The following is a 20941-nucleotide window of genomic DNA, read 5'->3' on the forward strand; positions in this document are numbered from 1 at the left end:
TTAAATTATATTTACAGTTCACACGTAACACATGGCTTCCCAGGTCACTGAGTGCTAAAGACTCCACCTGCCAATGCAGGAGCCATAGGAGATGAGAGTTAGATCCCTGGAAGGGATCAAGAAGATCCCCTGGAAAAGAACATGGCAACCCCTACCAACATTCTTGCTGGGATAATTCCATGAACAGAGGAGTCTGGCAGGTTACAGTCCATTTGGGTTGCAAAGAGTTGGACATAACTGAGTAATATAACACATATTCAACCCTAGTTTCCCTAATTTCCATTTTTATAGACAATCTTCTACTGCAATAATGCTGTCTATATTTTTTATTTGTTTGTAAATACAAAACATACAAAAACATGCCACAGTATAAATCTGACATGATTCACAACTCAGGTATTTTGAGTGTGTTTGAGTGTGTACATATCTATACATTTATAATATAACAGACAACTGCTATGGAGAAATAGTCATGGCATTTAAAGTGATCCAAACCACTTTTCAAGAAGTGATAAAAGTCTGAAGTTTTGTTTGTTCTTTATTATAATTGAGCCCTTAAATAACTGGAAAGAAAAATAGAGAAGACCTCATTAAAATGTTACTGTTGAATTACAATCTTAAAACTACAATTATACCAAAGGAAATACAGATATGTTTATGTTTATATTTATATTTACTTATGCCTTGCCCTTTTTCCCAAAAAGAATTTGAGGTGGTTTACAGAGCTATAAGGACTCAAGTTCAAAAAGTGCTGTTTACAAGCATCACCCTCAATGGTGAAAAATTGAAAGCATTTCCCCTGAAATCAGGAACAAGACAAGGGTGCCCACTCTCACCACTACTATTCAACATAGTGCTGGAAGTTTTGGCCACAGCAATCAGAGCAGAAAAAGAAGTAAAAGGAATCCAGATAGGAAAAGAAGAAGTGAAACTCTCACTGTTTGCAGATGACATGATCCTCTACATGGAAAACCCTAAAGACTCTACCAGAAAATTACTAGAACTAATCAATGAATATAGTAAAGTTGCAGGATATAAAATTAACACACAGAAATCCCTTGCATACCTATATACTAACAATGAAAAAACAGAAAGAGAAATTAAGGAAACAATACCATTCACCATTGCAACAAAAAGAATAAAATACTTAGGAGTATATCTACCTAAAGAAACAAAAGACCTAGACATAGAAAACTATAAAACACTGATGAAAGAAATCAAAGAGGACACAAACAGATGGAGAAACATACCGTGTTCATGGATTGGAAGAATCAATATTGTCAAAATGGCTATCTACCCAAAGCAACCTATAGATTCAGTGCAATCCCTATCAAGCTACCAACAGTATTTTTCACAGAACTAGAACAAATAATTTCACAATTTGTATGGAAATACAAAAAACCTCGAATAACCAAAGTAATCTTGAGAAAGAAGAATGGAACTGGAGGAATCAACCTGCCTGACTTCAAGCTCTACTACAAAGCCACAGTCATCAAGACAGTATGGTACTGGCACAAAGACAGAAATATAGATCAATGGAACAGAATAGAAAGCCCAGAGATAAATCCACGAACCTATGGACACCTTATCTTTGACAAAGGAGGCAAGGATATACAATGGAAAAAAGGACAACCTCTTTAACAAGTGGTGCTGGGAAAACTGGTCAACCACTTGTAAAAGAATGAAACTAGAACACTTTCTAACACCATACACAAAAATAAACTCAAAATGGATTAAAGATCTAAATGTAAGACTAGAAACTATAAACTCCTAGAGGAGAACATAGGCAAAACACTCCGACATAAATCACAGCAAGATCCTCTATGACCCACCTCCCAGAATATTGGAAATAAAAGCAAAACTAAACAAATGGACCTAATGAAACTTAAAAGCTTTTGCACAACAAAGGAAACTATAAGTAAGGTGAAAAGACAGCCCTCAGATTGGGAGAAAATAATAGCAAATGAAGAAACAGACAAAGGATTAATCTCAAAAATATACAAGCAACTCCTGAAGCTCAATTCCAGAAAAATAAATGACCCAATCAAAAAATGGGCCAAAGAACTAAACAGACATTTCTCCAAAGAAGACATACAGATGGCTAACAAACACATGAAAAGATGCTCAACATCACTCATTATTAGAGAAATGCAAATCAAAACCACAATGAGGTACCATTACACGCCAGTCAGGATGGCTGCTATCCAAAAGTCTACAAGCAATAAATGCTGGAGAGGGTGTGGAGAAAAGGGAACCCTCTTACACTGTTGGTGGGAATGCAAACTAGTACAGCCGCTATGGAAAACAGTGTGGAGATTTCTTAAAAAACTGGAAATAGAACTGCCATATGACCCAGCAATCCCACTTCTGGGCATACACACTGAGGAAACCAGATCTGAAAGAGACACGTGCACCCCCAATGTTCATCGCAGCACTGTTTATAATAGCCAGGACATGGAAGCAACCTAGATGCCCATCAGCAGATGAATGGATAGGGAAGCTGTGGTACATATACACCATGGAATATTACTCAGCCGTTAAAAAGAATTCATTTGAATCAGTCCTAATGAGATGGATGAAACTGGAGCACCTTATACAGAGTGAAGTAAGCCAGAAAGATAAAGAACATTACAGCATACTAACACATATATATGGAATTTAGAAAGATGGTAACGATAACCCTATATGCAAAACAGAAAAAGAGACACAGAAATACAGAACAGACTTTTGAACTCTGTGGGAGAAGGTGAGGGTGGGATATTTCAAAAGAACAGCATGTATACTATCTATGGTGAAACAGATCACCAGCCCAGGTGGGATGCATGAGACAAGTGCTCGGGCCTGGTGCACTGGGAAGACCCAGAGGAATCGGGTGGAGAGGGAGGTGGGAGGGGGGATTGGGATGGGAATACGTGTAAATCTATGGCTGATTCATATCAATGTATGACAAAACCCACTGAAATGTTGTGAAGTAATTAGCCTCCAACTAATAAAAAAAAAAAAAAAGTGCTGTTTAATTTCAATAAAGCACCCATAGAATAGCTTTATTTATTTATTTTTTTTCTATAGAATAGCTTTAAAAATAAAAGTTCGTAGTGGAACTTCTTAAGAGAATTGGCCCTCATGGTAAGTAAATATTTTTCTTTATTTTACATTATCCAGCTCCAAAAAGAATAAGAGGCACCAGCCACGTGGCACCATCAGAATTAAAAATAAGCAGGGAACGGAAAAGTAAGACAGGTAGTAAGGCTGTTAACTCAAAATACGTTATCTAAATTTCTGTGCCAAAGGTAGACCAAAAACAGCTTTCTAATAGCAAAGGGAAAATACAATCAGTTTCACAATTCATACAACCCATGAGATAAAAACAAACTGTTCTGGAAAGGTGAAACTATTTCATTTATTGAGATTATCTGTCCCATGGACCCTTATAAGAAGGCCCCACTAATGAAATTCATGATGAAAAGATGTTTATTTTCCCTCAGTATGTATGTGAATACTTTAGTCTTACAGAAGTCAAACGTATACATATTTATGAAAGGGAGAAGGGTGCGAGAAATTAAAGATATGTATATCTATGCACCAAGGATAGATCTCCTTACACAACACAAAGTGGAGAGTTGTTTTAAAACTTTTATTTCAGATAAAAAATGACATTTCATTAATGTTAGCACTAATTGCTAAGATTCAAAATAAATAGTATAGATATCAGAAGAATTCAAAAAGACTCCCAGGGAATTCTGGTGGTCCACTTAATAACACTTGCCAGGGGCCAGGTTCCATCCCAGATCAGAGAATATGAGCCACATGGTGTGGACAAAAAGAAAAAAATAACAAAACTTTCTAAGAATTCTTTAAACAATTAAGAAATCACGTATTTTTAATTTTTAAAAATAGAAAGTAAAAAAAAAAAAAAATAGAAAGTAAAAGAAATGGCCACAAACTCACAGTGGTTAATGTTCTTTCCTGTACCAAGAAAACCAAGAGTTAACTAACTTTTCTATTTAACAGTAAGAACAATTCAAAACAAATAACTTGGTAAGTGTGATTTTATTTTGCCTTTTATCTATCTATATTATAACTACATATGTCTATCTACACACACACACAGATATACTCACTCCAGGGCCCTGAGAGTCATAAATCATTTCGAATAAAAAGAGTATTTAGAGCAGAATTAAAACAAAATCACTTCTCCCTACTACCTCTTATGCCATGAAACTTTAAAAAGGCTTCCCATGAAAGGGATCCAAACTCTACACATTATTATAGAAAAACTGAAACAAAACCAAAAACAACTTTATAATTTTAACTGTTCATGTCAGAGTGACAGTGTATATAAACTGTAGATCAAATTACAATCTTTGTTCATATGGCTTATTAATGTCTTAAATGTTCAAGCTAAACTTTTTTTTTCTCCTTTTCCCTTTATTCTCTTTCCCTTTCCTTTCTTGTTATTTTGTTTATTTTTAAACCAAGACAGCTGTAAAAAAATATATATATATATTAAGGTATTAGACAGTACTGCCTGTATAACCCATACATACAAGGTATTTCAAAATAATTTCTACAGTTAGAAACAAGATGAAGCAAAGCAATAGGACATGGTAATAAGTGGGGTATAAAGCAAAAAACTGTGCAAAAAAGTGTCTGGTTGGGTATAGAACAGGGTTTAGCTTTTGAAATTTTACATTCCATCTTTTTTTGTTGTTTTTTCATCTACTATAAAATCTTTCCAACTACATATATTGAATACTTAGCTTCTTTCATTTTGTATGCTATTGGGATTGACATTTCCTAATACGAAATTCTTGAATTTCTTTTTAGGAGATACATTGTAAACTGCAAGGCCTACACATAGAAAAAATCAGGAGGTAACTTTCTTCTATGATGCTGGTTTGTAGACAAATACACATTTACCTGCGATTCCCAGGATGTGAGGTGATAGCATGTTTGTTTGATATCATGCAGGATTGCATGTATTTCAACATGTATTATATCAGATATAGCATTCTGTACATGTAGCAAAGAAAAATATTACAGCTAAGTGACTTTTCAAAAGATTAAAAAAACTGAACACTGTCATTTAAATTTCTCAGCATAATTATTTTAATAAATTCAGGTCTTTAAATGACTGAAAACTATGAGTGATAATTCCATATAAAGCTTGAAAAAGGAATGATTTAATGTATCATTCCTCGTCATACACGACATGTTTTTTTGCTTATATCCCTCTGTACTTAGGAGAATGTGTTGATCTTAGAATGAAAACCCAAAAGAACAGGATACATGATTTTACCAAGTATCAAGTATAACACCAGACTCAGGAAATACTTGCTTATAAGCAAGATAACGGAAAATAAAGCAAGATAATTCAACATTCAAAAAACTAAGATCATGGCATCTGGTCCCATCATTTCACGGAAAACAGATGGGGAAACAATGGAAACAGTGACAGACTTTATTTTCTTGGGTTCCAAAATCACTATGGATGGTGACTGCAGCCATGAAATTAAAAGACACTTGCTTCTTGGAAGAAAAGCTATGACAAACATAGTGCACTGAAAAGCAGACACATTACTTTGCCAACAAAGGTCCATCTAGTCAAAGCTATGGTTTTCCCAGTGGTCATGTATGGATGTGAGAGTTGGACTATAAAGAAGGCTGAGCACTGAAGAACTGATGCTTTTGAACTGTGGTGTTGGAGAAGACTCTTGAGTGTCCCTTGGACTGCGAGGAGATCCAACCAGTCCATCCTAAAGGAGATCAGTCCTGAATATTCATTGGAAGGACTATGCTGAAGTTGAAATTCCAATACTTCGGCCACTTGATGCAAAGAGCCGACTCATTAGAAAAGACCCTGTGATGCTGGGAGACATTGAAGGCAGGAGGAGAAGGGGACAACAGAGGATGAGATGGTTGGATGGCATCACCGACTCAGTGGACATGAGTTTGAGCAAGCTGCAGGAGATGGTGAAGAACAGGGAAGCCTGGCTTGCTGTAGTGCATAGGGTCACAAAGAGTCAGACGTGACCAAGCAACTTAACAACAACAAGACAATGGAATACAAAAATTGACACTTATTCTGGTGTTGAACTAACTTTGACCTTTCAGGATTACCATCCAGTGTGTTAGGGTTAGGGTTAGGGTTAGGGTTACTCTTGTCATGTAGAAAAAATCTTAGTTTTCTCAAATCTATCATTTCAAAGAATGGGAAGACTCAAAAAATTAAAGACGGAACTTAGCAGAAACAAAAAGAAATTAGAGAGTACCTCTTCAATAGATTGTGTTTCTAATAACTTAAAGTACTTTATGGAAATATGATAATCTAAAAAAATAAATCTTTTGCATCATTATAAATAAATATCATTTTCCTTGAATTTATTTACATCAAAGGTAGAAATGCTGCTGACATATATATTAAAAAAGAAAACAAGCTTAAATCACATTAAAGTCTTACCTATTGGACGATGACTAAGGTAATGCCGTAAACTGATATTGCCTAACTGATCTGGTATCACTTGGTCCACTTGAAGACAGATTTCCGTATCTTCACCTCGGATGTCAATTTCCCCATTAACACCAGTAATTTTAAATACCACAACTGACATCTAAAAAGGATTGCATAAATAATATTAGTATACCAAATAATTCAAAACAAAATTTAGGAAAAACACAGGAAACTACTATAACCTCTAAAAATACAACTGTGACTTAATAAAATAAAAATATATTTGTGACCAACAGAAAGCAGTTATTATATTACGGTTATAAACTTCCACTTCCTTTCTTTCTGCTCAGTCAAGAGAATTGTTTTGGGTCACAAAGATTAAATATATGACAGTTTTGTTATATATTTTTCATTAGCTTTTCATTAAAAGCTGAACACATTTTCTAAGGCATCTATAAGAATACTTCATTAGGTGAAGAGGGCTTGAAATAAACCAGTAACATTTCTTTTGTAGACAGCCCCTCATAAGGACTGACTACCATCCTTACTATCAAACTTTTTCACAGTAGATTTAATCAAATTAAAATAAAGGTCAAAACACAAAGAATGGAAAAAAGATAGAATCTTTCCTCTTCAACACAATTTTTTAAAAAAATTTAGAAAAATGAAATTCAGAGAATAACAATTCAGTAAGAGTGAAGGAAAAATGTCAAGAGGAGGAAGAACAAAGTAAATTACCCACAATCTCAGTCAATTATTTTTACATATCAGTGCCCATAAATGGGTACACATTGAATATGAGATAAAGTTGGTGGCAGTTCTCTTCATAGAATGTCTCTGAAAAGATTACCAGGTCATCATGACTTTCTTGAACACCCTCTGAATTTGTACTGATGGCATCTGGAGAGGTTTCACCGTAATTCTGTAGGTTTGCACTGGCATTTGTCTGATCTGCTGGGCTCGGGTAATTTGTAGTTGAATTCTTTTTAATACCTGAAATAAGATAAAAATAAACTGATAAATTAAAATCAGTTTATACATGATCCAATAATGTTACATTTATCTAACCAAAATGGACTGTTCCTTCAACTCTTTCTTAAGCATAGTCTTATTTAAGAAGACAAGAAGCAAAGAAAAATTAAATTGCAGTTAGTCAGCAAAAAGTAAGAAATAACTTTCCACAATAAGGTGTTAGAGATATTAAACCCTAAACTTAGTATTAAAGAAGTCCACCGCAGCTAGCCAGTCTGTGTTCTTCCCACTGCAGGGGTGGTGCTGGCGTTACTGGCCGCTCCTGGTCAGCCAGCTTTGCCTCCTCTGTTCTATCCAACATTCAGTGATCCCAGTCTGCCCATTTCATTTCCCTTTTCAGTACCCTACAGTTCTTCTACATGAAGTTAATACTACTATTGTCAATGTGATTGTTTTCCATCCTTACCAACCTGCCTTAATTCCTCAATGAGCTCTTTTTTAATATATCTCAAACTCCCTATGGTAAAAGATAATTTTTAAAAATTTGTGTTCATAACAGATCAACACTTTTTAGAAATACCATAAAAAAGAAATATTGAAATGAAAATGAATCTAGAAAAATGAGACGGGCCAAAGACACAAAACAAAGCCTCTTTTTTTTTTTTCACTTCAATCATGCCTGGATTCTGACTTTATATTAAAAAAAAAAAAGAAAAGCTAGTAATTCTAAAAATGATTTCAAGGATTAATTCACTGAATGACAAAACAATCAAGTCAGTCATTCTCTAAACCCTTTTGCTTACATGACAGCATTTTACAAAGCTTTACTTTGCTGTTGTTATAAACATCTTGATCTTAAGTCTTCATAACACTTCACTAAATGCATTATAGAATGAGTATCACTTTCATTCACTGAAAGAACATTCTTCTGAATGTAGCTTGCAAGCAGCTTGTTAAAAATTTCTTTTTTTCAGATGTACATTATAATTTGACATCTGTGTACACTACAAAGTGCACCATCAAAAGACTAGTTTACTATCCATAATGATAAAATTGATCTCCTCCATCCATTTTGACCATTTCCCCATCCCCTTGCCCTCTGGTAACAACCAATCTGCTTTCTCTATCTATAAACTTGTTTTTGCTCTGTTTTCATTTTGTTCTTTAAAAAATATAACCCACAATATGAGTGAAATCATATAGTATTTGTCTTTCTTTGTAATAATTTTTTTTGGTAATAATTTTTATTATTATATTTACTACTATATATAATCAGGTTCTAATTCAGTGCCTAACAAAGCAAGTAGGTGTTCAATAAATTACCTATTGAATGGATAAATAAAATGATTTTTAGGTTGGAGAAATGCATATAAATAAAAATTGTAGTATGAATAAATTCCCACATTTCACAGGGAGTTCCTAACACTGCCAGAGGTTAAGAAAGTAATATTTAAGATAAAATAAAAAGAAAGAAAAAAGAATATTCCAGGCACAGGTACAAAGACTGAGGAAGTCTGTCCTAGTAAAGAGACTGACAGAAAGACTGACATATACTATACAGTAAATATTACGGTACAACTTAAGGGTAGTAAGCACACGGGAAACAGCAGAAATGCAAGCTGGGGCCAGGTCACACAGAGCACTGTCAGCAACATTAGGCTTCTTTTTAAATCAACAGCCTTACAGCAGTTAAAACGTATCAGGACTAAAATGGAAACTGACATGATAATACACACATTTTAAAAGAATATTCTGCCTATGAAATGAAAAAAAACTGGGGAGACTAGTTTGAAGTCTGTGGTGGGCTGGCAGTCTAGCTATAGGTTTGTTCATTTATAAATATGCATATATGTTCAAAAATACAAATTCACAATATATATGTGTATGTAAATGTGTGTGTGTGTGTGTGTGTGTGTATGTTAGTGTTCATATGTGGAAACATACATGAAAGTGAAGTGAAAGAGTTAGTCACTCAGTCATGTCCGACTTTTTGTGACGCCATGGACTGTAGCCTGCCAGGTTCCTCTGTCCATAGAATTCTCTAGGCAAGAATACTGGAGTGGTTAGCCATTCCCTTCTCCAGGGATCTTCCCAACCTAGAGATCGAACCTGGGTCTCCTACACTGAGGCAGATTCATTATCATCTGAGCCACCAGGAAGCCACGTAAACATACCAACATGTACATAAAAACACAAAGGAAAATGTCTGGAATTATATATACCAAAAGTCAACGGTAGCTATTTCCAGAATGGGGAACGGTATCAAGGGCAGAGTAACAGTGGTATTACAGTGATACCTTAAATTTTTACTCTAGATATTTCCATGACATCTGATGCTTTCTTAAGTGAGAAAGAACTCATATATTTCTTATAAAACTAAAACAAAACACAGAAAAAATAAGTCCTTTCCTAATGAGAATAATTCCTTTAACAGAAAGAAACTTATTACAGTTAAAGAGAACTATGAATACATAGTCATATGTCATTTAAGCATTACACATAAAATCAAATGCCCTTGTATTTTTCAAGATCCTAAAAACAGTCTATAGATAGAATGTATTCTAAGGCAGTTATTAGAAATAAAACTGATAAAAATTAATGAACAATGATACTAATTATAGCATCTTATAGCTGTGAAAAAAACTAAAAACAATCTAAACATCCAATATCAGGGAAACAATTAAAAGGTCAGGGTACATTCTTATGACAATTTAATAACTTAATACTGGTTAAAAAAAACAGGCTGAAAACCATATATATGGAGTGATACTATATATACATGTATGGAAATATATATATACATTTACAAGATAAATTATAATTGGTATCTCTAGATTGTGGGACTTTGGGGTTATTCTCCAAATTGTAGTAGTTTATATTTTCCAAATTTTCCACATTGAGAGGTAGTCACTTTTATTATTTAATTTTCAGAAATAAAAAAATCACTGATACTTTCTAAGAATAAATGGAGATGTTTTCTACAGGAACACTGTTTTTGAAGCATCATTTGATCACAAAACAGAAATCTTCTATTGAAGTAGAATCTTAAGCCTTGACGGGGGCAAGAGAACTAGGCAATAGAGCTATCTGAATCAAGAATACATTTCTATGACCCCTATCAGCACCTCATCTATATTTAACTGGTAAAGTATGCTGGGAAGAAGATTACTGTGAATGGCCTATAAAAGGGCTTTTTGTTTACATACAGTAACCATTTCCCAAGTCTGGGGTGCTGGCATAGCATACTGGTTGGTTAAAAGCTTAGGTTCCTGAGTCAGACCAACTGAGATCCAAATTTGCCTCTATTACTTCTTACCTGGACAGGAATTTCTCCACGCTTCAGTTTCTAAAGCTATGAGCCTTTCCTAACCTAAGCCGTTTTCAACTGTATCAACAGGCTTTTACTATTCACATGCAAAGTAATTCCTAAGACCTGGCGTGCCGCGGTTCATGGGGTCGCAAAGAGTCAGACACGACTGAGCGACTGAACTGAACTGAAACTTTAAGGTCTGTACAGGCAACTATTCTCTGGCTACAGTCCACAGTTTTATTCCTGTTCACAAAGTCCCCAATGTCTTAGTGATGGGGATGTCTAATACTAAGTCATTCCTAATGGTCTGTACTGGGGCATTCGTTGCTTCTGAATAAAATAGGGGAATCATGTAGTTCCATCATACACTATCACGTATGAAGGAGAATTCTGGTTATAGCAATCAACAGATCCGTTCTGGAAAAATTACAGTCATAGAACCACATAGACTGGAAAAATTACAGTCATAGTTGAGAATTCATCATGCAAAATTAAGCCAATCTAATCAAATTCCAGATACAGGGGCCCCTGTGATAGAGGCTAGCAGCATTAATGATCTAAATGATTTTATGATCTAAATGATTATATATAAATAACTTTATGATCTAAATGACTATATATAAATAACTGCTAAACATCGACCATAAAAAGGAAGGAGTATGTGGTCAAAAGAAGCACTAGAACAACTATTAGGAAGTTAGGTACAATGTTCTTTGTATTGTGTGTGTATGTGTGTATAAATAAATCTTTTTAGGCTATAACTGACTGCTCAGTATAACTAAAAAAACCTTAAATGCCACTTCTAGGATTTTTGTGTATATAAATTCTTAAATTGTATTGCTTTACCTTTTTCCAAAAATATATGACTATCACTTCCATCACTTTCTAATAACTGTTCTTCCAACATCATGCTGTCAAGTGAAATGGTGTCCAGGGAGGTTTGTGAGGGGCTTCTTCTCATGTTCTTACAAGAAACAGTGAGTGGAGCCAAGTTGGGTGGGCAACGGTCCTTAGGCTTTCCACTGTTAACAAACAACAACACCAGAAGAACATCACGTAAAAGGACAAGGATACTTTCTAAACAATATGTCAAACAAACAAAAAAATATATATATATAATATACACAAAGTTTTAAAATCATATTATCAAAAAAAAAAAAAAAACAAAAAAAATCATATTATCTAAGGATAAGCTCAAAGTATTTTCATGTTCTTAAAAACTTATTTTTCCATGTGCTAATTTTAACAATGCCTCATTTACCATGGTTTTCTGTCCAAAGCACATGCACATGCTTGTGTGTTGTGCGTGCATATGCACACACACACACACACACACACACACACACAATTAAATAAACTCCCAATCCAAATCCAACAGTAAGTCATTACCTTAAGGATGACTGCGATTTGAGTGTTCTGATGGTGGGTGCTTCTTCTTTACTGATTTCCACATTCTCAGACAGTGATGCTGTTTCTGGAAGCAAATCTTCAGCCTTAAAGATTGACTCTATGGTTTCACTTCTTTTACTAGTTAAACTATTTGAAAGTATGTTCTGATTACCACCATCATCAAATGACAGTATACTTGAATCCTCTCTGTAGTTTAAGACACTATTTGAATCTGTGTAAGATGAATCCTTTTTGCCATTTGTTTCTGATCCAATTTCTCCTGAGCCACTTTGGCAAACAATTCCACTACTTTCATCTTCGCTTATTTTCCCTAAATTTTTATCTGATAAATAATCCAGAAAAGAAGTATCTTTTTGCAGATTTGTATCACTAGCTGATTTAAAAAGCAAAGGATCCTTCAAAGGGCCATGGCTAAGGTCAACACTCATAGATCTGTTGTCTGACATATGATTAAGAGTTATACTTCTAATCTGATTTATTCCACTACTAACTTGTTTTCTTTTTGAAGACAAAAATTCTCCATTTTCTGCAGGCAAATAATCCGGAACCATTGGGCTCACACTTTCAGAAACAGGAGACTTAAGAGTATTTGCTTGATCCACAGGATGTAGCAAAAGAGCCACTTCTGCACTTTTAAGTAAAATTCCGATGCAAACAGATGTCTGACTAGCTGGACTACCAGTCACAGCTTCTACATCTTTCCTTAAATTCTCTGAAAGCAAAATAAGTGACTCGTGGAGGAAAAGCAAGAGCAAATACTGGTAGTGATTGATTTGCATACTGACATGTTTATGAACGTGAACCAGGACATGAATATCTGCATCTGATGATGGTGAAGAAAATCTTAAAAATGTATCTGAAGAAGGTTTCTGACCACCATTGGTCAAGGGATCAGATTCTGTACTGTAATACTCCTTCAAGAGCTTTTTTCGCTTCCATCGGCCAGTCAGGTCACTAGATTCACTTTGTGATGTATTTAGAGAGGTTTGATTACAAGTCTGCAGTGATTTTCGTGACACTGCATACCTTTTTGGTTGACAAATCCAGATGGAAAGAGGGAAGGAATCTACGAAATTGATTGGTCGTCCTTTTCCACTTTTTATCCCTTCATAATCTATCCAAAATTGAGAAAAGTACACAGCCCAAACATCCGTGGCAGCCGAGGTTTTAAGAGTGTGTTTATTCAACTTGGGGGTAACATTGCCTTTATAAACTTCATGCAGTTTGGTATCCTGTTCATGAGCATGTCTCTGGAAGATTGGATGCAGAATATTAAAATTGTCACCAGATTTGGGGAAACTGGTATATGTTTTACTGAAAAAATCACAGTCTTTGAAGTCTTGAAATAAAGCTTCTAAATCAGAATGTCGACAGTTTGGACAGTGTCTTGTATTTGTAGCAATCATTTCAGAACTCTGAATAGAAATTGCACGTGGTTGATCTTGATGGCATTCAGATTTCATTTCAGAAGGAATGACAAACTAGAAGAGAAAAAAAAAAAAACTAATCTAGGCTGACTTACAAATCCACCCAGCTTGAAGGTAAAGTAATGTGACAGCATAGAAATCCTTTTTTGACATTTCTCCCCCAAAACAGTATTTTTCTATCCTGACATAAAATATTCTCTCCCCCCAAATCTTATTAAACCAAATAAAAAAGGCTTAAATGATTAACAACTAAGAAAAGAACCAAAGGGGGAAAAAACCACAATGAAAGATGTACATAACACAGATATTTGTAGACTATCACAAAATAAAAGGGACAAAACTGAATTAAATCAAGTAAATAAATTATTAAATGTTTAGTATGCCCTGAGTGTGTGTATATATACTATGCCCTGAGTATCTAAGTGCCAAGTTTGGAAAAGAGAATTTTTTGTCATGGTATTTTAAATTCAAGTGATCTAGAGGATCACTAGATAAGTAAATGGAATGACTGGATAATTGTCATTTGAGTAATTTATTTGGGAGAAAACTATTAAGAAAATAAACATAGGAGTATAGGTCAAACTATTTACCAAAATTATTTTCTACAGATAATAAAGCCCAGTCTTCAAAATATTTACAACAAAGAGTTCAAACTATACTATTGTTTTTTTTAGCTTCCTTCCTTTAAAGTTCAAATATCCATGGAATTCTGATTATCAACTACCTGGTGGCAATAAAAAGGAACTTTCCATTACCTCTAGACGTTAATAACAGAATAAATGCAACAACTAAAGCCCAGACACAATTTAAAAACTTCACTGTATTATTTACCCTTATTAAAAAAATTTTTATCAGCTCTAGTAAGAAGCAGGGGGAAAAAATGACATTTAGGACTTCCCTGGTGGTGTGGTAGCTAAGAATCCACCTGTCAATGCAGGGTACACAGGTTCAAACCCTGGTCCAGGAAGATTCCACATGCTGCCAGGCAACTAAGCCCATGCGCCGCAAGCACTGAAGCCCACGCTGGAGAGTCTGTGAGCCACAACCACGGAGCCCACACGCTGCAACTACTGCAGCCCAGGCGCCTACAAACCACCCTCTGGACAGGAGAAGCCGCCACGCTGGGAAGCCTGCAACCTCAATAAGAGTAGGCCCCCCTCACGGCAGCTGGAGAAAGCCTGAGCACAGCAACGAAGACCCAGTGTAGTCAAAAATAAAACAAAGTACAAAGAAAAAACAACTGATCTCTACTGCTCACCTCCAAATGGATGAGCAGTGGAAAAAATAAAAAAAGAAGAAAAGCAGAGAAAGAAGGAATGGGGAAGAGAGAGGAAGCAGTCCCTTAAAGCTTCTATAATTGGAAACAGATTAAAATTAAAATTAAGATTGCAATGAAGTTGACTTATATTTGAGTACCCATCTTAAATCCTGGAAATGACAATGCTGTTAACTTTTCTTCTGTAAAAATGGTTTTATTCTCACAGCCACTTGTTTATATGGTACCTTTAGCATTAAGCCATCGATTCGAATATCAACATGCTCATCAGATTTTGAATTGTCATTCAACTTGTACACAGCCATAAATTGATTAAGACTTTGTTTTAAATCCAACACAAACTGATTTAACCATAAAATACTTCTTTCATCCACAGTAAACTGTAGTGCATTCAGCTGGCTATAAAGGTTGGGAGATGGAACTGCGGAGAAAAAAAATTTAGAAAGATTTTCAATAAACCGATAGTTCTAAATCTTCCCTGAGAACAGAAAATACATGTTTAAGCTTCATTCTTCCCACACTGACATTAAAATATTTTACAGTGTTATTTACAAAATTTAAGTGATACTATATCTGGAAGGGGATGGTAGCAAACATGTCTGGAGAGACAGGAAACCTCTTCAATGCTTCACTAATAGAAAAATATACAGTTTGATCTAAATCTGACTGCACAAATAAGAGGTATTGTTTGGATTTCTTTCCCTAATATTTTGAAGCAAACTTCAAAAATTTTACCTTCTTGCTCAAAGTATCACATCAAAGTTGTGATCCTCAGTCACGTATTTCTACAACGATTTACTACCTGACTTAATCTGAATTCTCTAAAATGAAAGAACCAAGCCTAATGACTAATTTCTTATGAAAGTGCTAAGTGAGACAGTTCTCCTTGAGGAGGGACAATTCACAAGTTCTATTCTCCACTTAATCTTAAGCCTAGAACAGTATCTGGTACCAAGTAAAAAATTAAGTATATCTTGAATAATCAAACAAATACACTCATAGATCCTCCAAAACATTGGACTCTTATGGGTTGAATAAATGCTTTAGTGCTAATTTATGTTAAACTAATATTCATAATTAGAGTGTATCACTCCCTGAAATCTGTATCTATTGCTTCATAAAAGCCATTATCATTTTCAGAGTATTTTGATGAAGATCTTTTATTCCAAAATTTCAGGCCTATTTACTTTTACCAAAGCAAACAGTATGAATATCTAGAACTTTTAAAGTATGCTAATTTAAGGAAAATAAACACACGGTGTGAGATACCAGTAGAGAAATGACATTGTAACAATGTCTTGAAGAGGATTTGTTTTCTTTCATTCATTTACTTTCTTTCAGCAGATTTAAAGAAGCCAACTACATTTACTGTATTGTATTAGGCACAAAGAATATAAAAAAGGTCACAGATCTTTCCTTTAAAAGTTCAGGGGTGATTACAAGAGACATATATGAAAGTAGAAAAATTAAAGTACAACAGAGACATCTTATCGGGGATGTGGACGTGCTTATCTTCAAGGATAGTAAGGAGGTGAGCTGCTGAGGTAATCACATTGGGGAAAAAAGAAGAGGGAATCTCAAATATAGATTAGTGATAATGGCAGTCACAGAGAGAACTAGAGAGTAAATGTAGTCCAGAAGAACAGAAGAACTCTGACCGCAGATCTGGGACAGAGGAAGAAACTCAGTACACTAAACAGTGAAAAGAGCTATATGCAGTCTCTAACAGGGCTCTGTTAGAACTAGAACTAGGTTATCACATAGCTATTAAAGATATTTAAAATAAACTTGTAGAAAACTAGGATCATTAAAGGGAAAGGTCAGAACGTAAATCAAGTATGTTAAACAAATGCATACATTCAAAAACAGGACTAACAACACTATACTTATTGTCATGGTCTGAAATGCATCCCCTCAAATAGATAAGCTGAAGTTCTAACTCCAAATACCTCAGGAATAACTGTATTTGGAGATAGGCCTTTTAAAAACTCAATTAAGGTCAAAATGAGTTTATAGGGGTGGGCCCTAGTCCAGTATGACAGGTGTGATAATGAGAGACTAGAAAATGGACACACACAGGAAAGACCATGTGTGGAGATAACCATCTAGAAGCCAAGAAGAGAGGTCTCCGAGGAAACAACCATGCCCGACACTTCGACCTAGAATTCCAGCCTCTAGAACTGTGAGGAAACAGATTTCTGTTATTTAAACCACGGTCTGTAGTATTCTATTATGGTAGCCTTAGCAAACTGATACACTTTTATTAGCAGAAGTTCTCTCTCAACTGTAGGTTCCAGGGCATTTTTTTGGGGGGGGGGGTTTCTTTATATACAATATATAATGAATGCATGTAATATTTACAATCATTAAGAAAAGATCATACATTTTTAAAGGTGGAGCACTTAACAGAAAGATGAAATGTGAGAACTGCAAACAAATCCCTGTACATAGGGATTCAATATGTCATGCTCTTTATTTCTGTATATGTTTGAAATTTTCCATAATAAAAAGTTAAAAGTAGCTAAACATAACCAACCAGTTTCACTCCTAAATATTAAGGAGCTCAGATTCAAATTGCTGTGAAGGAATTTTATATTTTTATCAAAAGAAAATGTATAGATTATAGAATATTTTAATTTCCTTGGTGCACATTAACAAAACTGATAAAAATAAACCTAGATTAGAAGTCAGAAATCTTGGAAACTATAGGCTTTACTCTGAAGAAAAATTACTAGTTCAATGAATGAGACATTATTTAAGGAAAACAATGGGGGGTGTTGGAAACAAAGGGATTATCCAATTACAGATAAATGACTGTAAACAACTGGAGGGCAGTGAAATACAATTTGGGGGTGAGGATGGGATGGGGTGGGAAGAATTTTGATTTAGAAAACCTATACTTGAGTTTCAGCTGTGCCACTTTATTCTTTATGAGGTGCTGAACAAATGCCTTAACCTATCTTAATTTTCAGTTTCTGTCAAGAAGGTAGAAGAGAAAACACATTTGAAACATACAAAAAGACCACTGAAAAGCATGAAGATGGTAAGGATTAGATCCTAGACAATTGGTACAAATGAGGATTGAAATAAAATAGTCTGATTTTTTTTTCAAAGTAATTTCCAGGCTATCTTCTTTTTTACAAAAAAGACATGAGCATCAGAAATTCCCTTTGAAACTAAAAACCTATATTAAGTGAATAGTAAACAAATGGGCTAAGTAGCCCAGAGAATTTGGAGTTCCACTTAAAAACTAACCCATTTAAAATTAAAAATAACATAAGCCATTTCATTTAAACACCTTTTTTCAACTATGATTTTCAACCAAAATAATGAAAAAGGTACTACATGAACAAAGGCAAATTTTTGTTTGAAGAATCAGATGAACTGAGACAACAGCAAAGAATACAAATGTATAGTCATAAAGTAGCTTACAAATAAAAATTCATGTAATTCAATGTTTCTAACTAAAGACAAGTGCTAAAAGTTGTCCAAGGTATACATTTGGGTATCAAAATCCAGCCTCCCAAATTCTCTATAGCTAAACGGGTAACTTCATTCAGTTTACAATGAATGATTACATTACATTATAGTTTACTATGTAATGATTACATTACAGTTTACTATATTTAGTTTTATATAAATGAAATATAAATGAGTTTTACTAAAGAAAAAACATTGATCTTATTCTACAAATAATCTAACTTTCATTCATTCTTTCATTTAACAACAGCTGCTAAGAACAAAAACTGAGTCAAACCTCAGGAATAAAATTAAGCATGAATAGTACACAGTTCTTGATATGAAGGATGCTACAAGCTAGTAAGGAAAAAGAACACAGAAACAAATAAGTATGTAAAAATGCTCTACTAGAGTTATATACAAAACACAATGATTATAAGGGTAAAGAACAATAGACTTGTTTTTCTTTTTTCACATTTATAAAACTCAAAAACTTAGCAAGGAAAAATAAAACTTCATGAGTAATGAACAAACAAAAACCAAACAGGGAATGCTCTTACTTGGAAAATCCTTCCCATCTGGATAGTAATACTCTGTGAACTCTATATAGACAGCTGACATTTCTTGTGGAAGATACAGGGATTTTTTATTGCAAGAAATCATACTTTTAGGGGAAGATCGACATTGTTCTGCTGTAGAGACCTAAAAAAAGAAATTAAGTTTATTGAAGTAACATGAAACAAAGCCCTTTCCACCAAAGGTTTATGCAACACAAACATCACTTCAAATTCTTAAAACTATTTCCAATAATTAACTGCCACTGTAATCTTTATTATATATTTAATTTCACATTAAACTGTTTTAAAATAATACAAATCAACTTGTAAAACCAAAACCTCTTTGGATTCTCATCAATTACAAACTCAATTCTGTACAAATTTCTTTGCAAATTTACTACTCTGAGGCTTACAACAAAAAATATTTCTGTAAGATAGTACAAATATATAAATGGCAGAGTCAGGACAAGATTCAAGTTTTAAAGACTAGACTACTTCCCAACTACGCATTTCATAATAATTCTTTACTATAATTCATTATTATGAAAAATAATATAACTAAATACAGACCTTTAGTTTAGAATAATAAAAAAATTATGGAGATGGACAGTGGTGATAATCACACAATAATGTGAATATACTTAATGTCAATGAACTGTACATTTAAAAATGGCTATAATGATAAATGTTATATATATTTTACCACAATAAAAATTTAAAAACAAGAGTACAACTATAAATGCACCTGTCAAACAGTCTGAGCTTTCTTCCAAAAAAACTATTAGTTTTAAGATTCACGTTACACATCTTTCACTCTCCACAAAACAGCTAATTATAATTATATCAAAAGCATGTATACAAATCTCTCCAAAGTTCAACAGATAGCATCTTATCAATTCATTTATTTATGCTTGCTTATTAGCAGACCCAGGGATGTATCTCAAAGTTTTTTTTTTTGTTGTTCATTCAACAAACATGTATATTTCTCACACAAAGTAGATACTCTTCACTGGTTTGTTTCCCTTTTATAAACTGCTAATCACAAGATGACTTTTGATTATCTGTATAGTCTTCTTAAATTTAAGTCAGTCCGTTATATTATCTAATAAGTTTTTCTATGTACTCATGGAAACAAATTCTTTTCAACTCTAGAGTGTCAAGTTATTTTAGTAGATAATAGTTTTTTTCCTTTTTAATAGTTAAAAAGTTTTCCAAACTGGGATGAACATACTATCTTATTTTCTTCCAGTTACTTTTGCTCTGTTTTGGTTCTCTGTGTATGTGGGATTTCTTTATTGTCCTTCATCCTTAATCATACAGGACTACAGGTGATCCTCCTTCCCCATTTCCATATGAACTTATTCAAATATAATGCATTACATATAGAATATTAAGAAAGGGACAATTGTACAATAAGAAAATAACTCTTACATCAATGCATCTCCAAAATGGTATCATTGATATCTGGGCCAGATAATTCTTTGCTGTGGGGGCTGTAGAATGTTCAGCAGCATCACTCTCTACCCACTAGACATCAGCAGCAACCCCCTCCAGATGTGACAACCTCCCCCCAGCTGTGACAACTGTCCTCAGACATCACCAAGTGTCCCCTGCAGGACATAACTGGCCCCAGTCAAAAATTACTAAGTAAAATGAAAACTTTTCAGATAAAGCCAAGTTTCAAAGACATAGATTTATCAAAATATACCAGAATAATTCATAAATGATAATATATACTTGAAATCCTTTATTTAAAAAAAAAAAAAGGGTCATGTCCCTATTGTGTTGGTCTCAACGATTGGGATATCAGACCATGTTGTATAATTATAGCCTGAATAAGACTGTTAGTATAAATGGGACAGAGTCCTTAGCTATAATGTTCACAGGATAGCCAATACTTAGTCTGATTAAGCAAAAACTGTATTTTAGTTTCCTCCATGAAAACCTTTGTGTAATATGGAATCCGGCCTCCAAAGAGAGGTCTGGTCTTTGTTCCTGCTCCTGGGAGCTAATTCTAAACTCTTGGAATTTCCTATTCATGGAAGACCTCTGAGACCACAACTGATAGTATATGCTTCA

The 20941-nt window shown here is 34.2% G+C and overlaps 1 protein-coding gene across 2 annotated transcripts in view; it reads right to left on the minus strand.

Moving 5' to 3' along the window:
- Positions 1-20941, minus strand: part of UHRF1BP1L (UHRF1 binding protein 1 like) — a 78730-nt gene that overhangs the window by 9896 nt on the left and 47893 nt on the right. For both annotated transcript variants that reach the window (XM_043440080.1, XM_043440081.1), the window contains 6 exons: positions 18866-19007; positions 15074-15267; positions 12123-13624; positions 11580-11755; positions 7302-7444; positions 6461-6611 (listed from right to left, as the gene is read on the minus strand). In XM_043440080.1, coding sequence (XP_043296015.1) covers positions 6461-6611; positions 7302-7444; positions 11580-11755; positions 12123-13624; positions 15074-15267; positions 18866-19007 — 2308 coding nt within the window. The remainder of the gene's footprint in view (positions 1-6460; positions 6612-7301; positions 7445-11579; positions 11756-12122; positions 13625-15073; positions 15268-18865; positions 19008-20941) is intronic.

Source organism: Cervus canadensis, chromosome 21 (genome assembly GCF_019320065.1).
Source record: "Cervus canadensis isolate Bull #8, Minnesota chromosome 21, ASM1932006v1, whole genome shotgun sequence".
In the NCBI taxonomy this organism is placed as follows: domain Eukaryota; kingdom Metazoa; phylum Chordata; class Mammalia; order Artiodactyla; family Cervidae; genus Cervus; species Cervus canadensis.